The sequence below is a fragment of the Amblyomma mixtum genome, chromosome 1, assembly GCF_055824585.1.
Source record: "Amblyomma mixtum isolate Tamu chromosome 1, ASM5582458v1, whole genome shotgun sequence".
NCBI lineage: Eukaryota > Metazoa > Arthropoda > Arachnida > Ixodida > Ixodidae > Amblyomma > Amblyomma mixtum.
In genome coordinates, this window is record NC_143012.1 from 150,654,026 (window position 1) to 150,659,502 (window position 5,477).

Consider the following 5,477-nt stretch of genomic DNA (forward strand, 5'->3'; position numbering starts at 1 on the left):
AACCGTATCGCTGTACTCATGCAGGCATTTTGACACGGTTCCATCGAGCGGCGCAGGACCACCTTACCCAACGAAACACCAACGCTGCATTTCGGAACGTGGACGCAGAGTGGCCGCAGAAGCAATCAGCCAGGAAATTCGCGCCTGCGCGGAAGGTTCACGACGCCCCTCGAGCAACCCGATAAAAGGAGCCAGCGACAGTGACGGACACATCAGAGCGTTGCTGGCAGCCGTCTGTGCAACTGCTAACCGTATCGCTGTACTCATGCAGGCATTTTGACACGGTTCCATCGAGCGGCGCAGGACCACCTTACCCAACGCAACACCAACGCTGCATTTCGGAACGTGGACGCAGAGTGGCCGCAGAAGCAATCAGCCAGGAAATTCGCGCCTGCGCGGAAGGTTCACGACGCCCCTCGAGCAACCCGATAAAAGGAGCCAGCGACAGTGACGGACACATCAGAGCGGTGCTGGCAGCCGTCTGTGCAACTGCTAACCGTATCGCTGTACTCATGCAGGTGGGCATACGCACTTTCGTGTGAAAGTTTATTTCATTGAATTTTACGGTTGCCGCACTGCTCTGGGCCCTCTTGTTACTTGTGACGCGTCCGCGGAAAACTTGTTGAAATGGGGGACGACGAGGCGGCGCAACTTGACAACTTTGCTAAGACACTCGCAGATGAGGCTCCCAAAAGCATTAAAGAAGTGACTAAGGTTCTAGTGGAAATGACTTCTAAATTTATGGAGGCCATTACTGAAATCAAGGTCACAGTAAACAAGCTGAACTCATCTAGTGATGCTGTGCAGACTGAAATAGCAGCAGTGAAGGAATCAATGGGTTTCATGAACACTGCCTTTGAGGACTTCAGAACAGAAGTTAAAACGATGAGGCTAGAACTCACAGAAGTAAAGAAGAACAATCTGGAAATTCAGGAAGAAAACAAGAAGCTGACGAACGAATTGAAAGAGCTAAAAACACAACTAGTTGAACTGAAGCAATACAGCAGAAGGAATAACATCGAATTGAAAGGTATTCCTGAATCTGATAACGAGAACCTCGGTAGCGTCATGACACAGATATCTTCCTACCTACAGGTAGAGCTTTCTCCTGAGGAAATTGACGTGATTCACCGTGTTCCAACCAAGGCGAAAGGACCTTCCAATGTAATTGTAAAGTTTAAGTCAAGGTCCCCACGTGACAGAATCTTGCAAGCTGCGAAAAAGAACAGGCTAAATACTTCCGTGCTTGGCTTCCCCGAGAACGATCCTGTTTTTGTCAACGAACATTTGTGCCCGGAAAAAAAGGTTTTGCTCGGCAAAGCTATTGGAAAGAAACGTGACAGAGGCTGGAAGTTCGCATGGGTGTCTGAAGGCAAAATCTTGATGAGAAAAACAGAAAGCTCGAAAGTAATGCACATAACTTGTGAAGATGACCTGGAACAAATTGTTTGATTACCAATGCTCTTGTGTTTTTAGTACCTGTTTGATCTTCCAATGTCTATGGTCATAGAAGAAGATGACCTGTTAAGCAGTGACAAATGTACGTCAATATTTTACTCTAATATCCGCAGTGTGAGAAAGAACCTGAACCTTCTAGTGGCTTCTTTGACCAGATATTCCCAATATTTTGATATTGTAGCGCTTACAGAAACCTGGCTACAAAAAGATGAGAATGTTATGCTTCCCGACTATGTTATGCTATCTCATCCGAGAGAATCAAAAAACCGTGGTGGTGGTGTTGCCTTTTTTGTCAAAAATGGTCTACCTTGCTCGCTTTTGGCACCAGTCACCCTCAGTCATACAGACATAGAAACGCTGTTCATAAAACTGCCCCATTCATTCACTGTTGGAGTTATTTACCGTCCACCAAATTCAAGCCTTTCATCCTTTCTTGATAAACTTGAAGGAATTTTTGAAACGTTTACTACACACTCAGAGCGCATAATTATTGTTGGCGATTTCAACATAGATACAAGTACTGAATGCCACAAAGACTACGTGAACCTGTTAACGTCGTACAATTTCCGAAACATGATTAATACACCCACGCGTGTAACTACCTCCTCTTCATCTATTATTGATCACGTATTAACAAATATACCGACTGGGATACGCGCTGGGGTTTACAGCGAACCCATTTCCGATCACCTTCCACTTTTTGTTACTGTCGACACTGATATAAAACCAGAGCGTGAGAGCAAGAAGTATGTATCTAAAATAGATTATGCACTACTGCATGAAAATCTATTGGCCGTCGACCCTAGTCTAATATACCATGATGATGTTGATACAGAATTTAGTAACCTAATAGACATGCTCTCTCAAATGGTTACTAAGTGCAGCAGAAATATTAGTGTTCGCTCTTACGAAGTGCCACTATGCCCTTGGATGACTGAGCCAATCCTGGCCGTTCTAAAAGAAAAGGATACGTGGTACCGCAAGTGGAGGCAACACAAAGATAATGTTTACTATCTAAATCAATTTAAGAGCCTGCGCAATAGATCCGTGTCGATGATGAGGGCACGTAAAAAAGCATATTACACGCGCCTCGTTGAACAGGCTTCCGGCAATACACATAAGGTTTGGAAAATAATAAATGAAGTCGGTGGCAAAGCCAGTTTGCGCCGGGTTCTTCCGGAGAGTATAGATCGCAATACTACAGAAATATTCAATTCCTTTTTCACCAATATCGGCCCGTCATTAGCTGCTCAACTTCCTGAATCGCAACAACAATATATTGCATCCAGTCCAGTTCTCAACACTTTTGGAATGTTTGAGATCGAACCCGATGAAATTACATCCATTATTCTCAGCTTACCTGGTAATAAATCTGCTGGACTGGATGGAATTTACCCACGCTTGCTTAAGGAGAACACTGATATCTTGGTACCCATATTATGCAAACTTTTTAATCATTCATTAAAATGTGCAAAATACCCCTCCGTACTAAAGATTGCCAAAGTTGTCCCGGTATACAAGGATGGAGACCGATCCAACCCGTCAAGCTACAGACCCATTTCTGTCCTAAGTGTTATTAATAATATTTACGAAAAGATTCTATCTAACAATATTTGCAAATTTTTAGAAAAGTATAACTTACTCTGTCAACAGCAACATGGATTTCGAAAACACTATTCAACGGCATCTGCAGTCCTAAGTTTGACTCAGTTAATTAATACAGCATTACATGATAACAAACTGGCCGCCGTTGTATTTGTTGATTTAAAGAAAGCGTTTGATACCGTCGATCATGCTATTATGCTCAACAAGTTAAACCATTATGGATTCCGCGGTGAAGTCTACCGCTTACTTTCCAGTTACATTGAAAACCGTCAACAAGCTGTAATTATGAATAACATTATATCATGCCTTCAATATTTAAAGACTTGGTTCCTCAAGGATCTGTTTTAGGGCCCATGTTATTTTCATTATATTTGAATGACTTGCCGAAGGTCCTAAGTTGCTCGGATATTTTAATGTACGCAGATGACACTGCGATCATAGTTACAGCTGACAACCATGAGGATCTAGAAGCAAAAACAAACACTGAATTGGAAAAATTTCAAGCTGGTTTTTTACCAACAAGCTAACAATTAATTCAAGCAAAACCAAATATGTAGTATTTAGCTCAAGAGGAAAAGTCATCCATAGCAACCAAATTAACATTTTTATTAATGGCCACTCACTTGAACGAACACACTCATTTAAGTATCTTGGAGTCATTCTAGATGAACATCTTCACTGGAAAAATCAGATTAACGCCGTCTGTTCGAAGTTGGCCTCAGGCTGTTACGCCTTACTACAGGCCCGCGATTGTTTTAACACACAAACACTGCGTACCCTTTATTTTGCACTTATTAATAGTCATTTAACATACTGTATAGAATCATTGGGTTTGACATACAATACTTACCTTGATCCTATCCGGCGATTACAAAAACGGGCTATCCGAATTGTAACACAAAGCAAGTATACCGAGCCAAGTAAACCACTTTTCCAGTTATTAAATATCCTTCCTTTTGACCTTTTGCGCTCTTTAAAGATAGCGGTGTGTGTAAACAACATAGTCAAATATAATCAACCTTTCAATGCCTCCCTGTTTCGCTCATCTTCTCGACTCACAAGAAACCTTACACATAGTAACTTTAATCTACCACCGAATTATAACGTTTACAGCGAAAAATTGGTGCAGTTTTCGGGAGCCAAGGTTTGGAATGCTTTACCCCCAGAAATAAAACAGTCTCATGAAACAAATAGAGCATTGCGAACATACTTTAAGAGCCTTATTTGACATATGTGACAATTGTCTTCGGTTTGTGTCTGTTGTACCATGTTGTTCATGAAAGATTTTTTTTTCCTTCTGCTGTAAAATGCACATTATTTTATTTTTTCCTTGTTGTATGATGTATTTGGGTCTTTCGCCGTGATTTTGTGCTGTTCATTTTTCACAAGTGCTGTGTCATTGCCTTGATATATTTTGTTTCTGAACCCCACACTAGCCTCTGGCTATGGGTTCAGTCAGTGTTTTGGTAATTTGTATGGCAAAAGTAGAAATAAAATGAATGAATGAATGAATGAATGAATGAATGAATGAATGAATGAATGAATGAATGAATGAATGAATGAAAAATTTTTAGCCAAGCGCTTTCGCCACAGCAACGGTGTTTCTTACCTGGGAACTTAAAAACACAACTGCGTCGATCGACTAACGTAAAAGTGCCTTTAAATCTTGCGACTATTGCCATTTGTCGCATTTGTTTATTCGAAGTTATTGTGTTATTTGCTCAGAACGGGTTGAAGTTACTAACAGCGGTGCTGACGTAACAATTCTTGTATATGATTAGTATATGCGGCCAACTCATCCGCAACCTGAGAGCGATGGATAGCTTACTTTGTGGACGTATATGCGATTCCGTTTTAAGAAATCGTTGCAGTCATCTGGCAGTCTTCAATGAGCGCATATTACACAGGTCTAGTATCCGTTTCCTGACCTTCGTACAACAGCATAACGCAAAAATGGACATCGGGTTGCCCGTTCATGATAGAATGTTGAGGCTAGGACCGCGGTCAGCGATAAAACATTAGCATAGGTTACATTCCACTTGAAGCGTTTACTAATCTTTTCTCTGAAAATGCAAGTCAATATCTTATTGATTCTATCCACTCTTCCACAGGTTGTGGCCCGTTCAAGCGGACAAGCTGATGACGAGAAATACTGGTCCCTGCATGCAAGTTCAGAGAACGTAAGCTATCTGCAGCACCACTTTTAATGTGGGAACTCCCCTTTTCCGTGTCTGGGGTGACCGTATCTCCTTAGATGAGAATCAAAATACGCCACTACACGCGGAGGCGGATTTCCCGGTGCATTGCCGTCCGTCGATGACCGCGGCAGCGTCGAAGGACGCTCCGGCACGTGTCCCAGCAGGGCGCTATATAAACGCCACCACTTCGTCATGCAGACCACACAGCTCCTTTGC

At 42.2% G+C, this 5,477-nt stretch overlaps 1 protein-coding gene across 1 annotated transcript; it reads left to right on the forward strand.

The window, feature by feature from the left end:
- Nucleotides 1-627: 627 nt before the first annotated feature.
- Nucleotides 628-2,515, forward strand: LOC149367964 (uncharacterized). The gene has a single exon (XM_089575448.1). The coding sequence runs from the start codon at nt 628-630 to the stop codon at nt 1,450-1,452; it is 825 nt and encodes a 274-aa protein (XP_089431574.1). The 3' UTR covers nt 1,453-2,515.
- The last annotated feature ends 2,962 nt before the right edge of the window (nt 2,516-5,477 follow it).

Coding starts and splice junctions, on each gene's coding strand:
- LOC149367964 (XM_089575448.1), top strand. CDS start 628: ATGGGGGACGACGAGGCGGCGCAACTTGACAACTTTGCTAAGACACTC.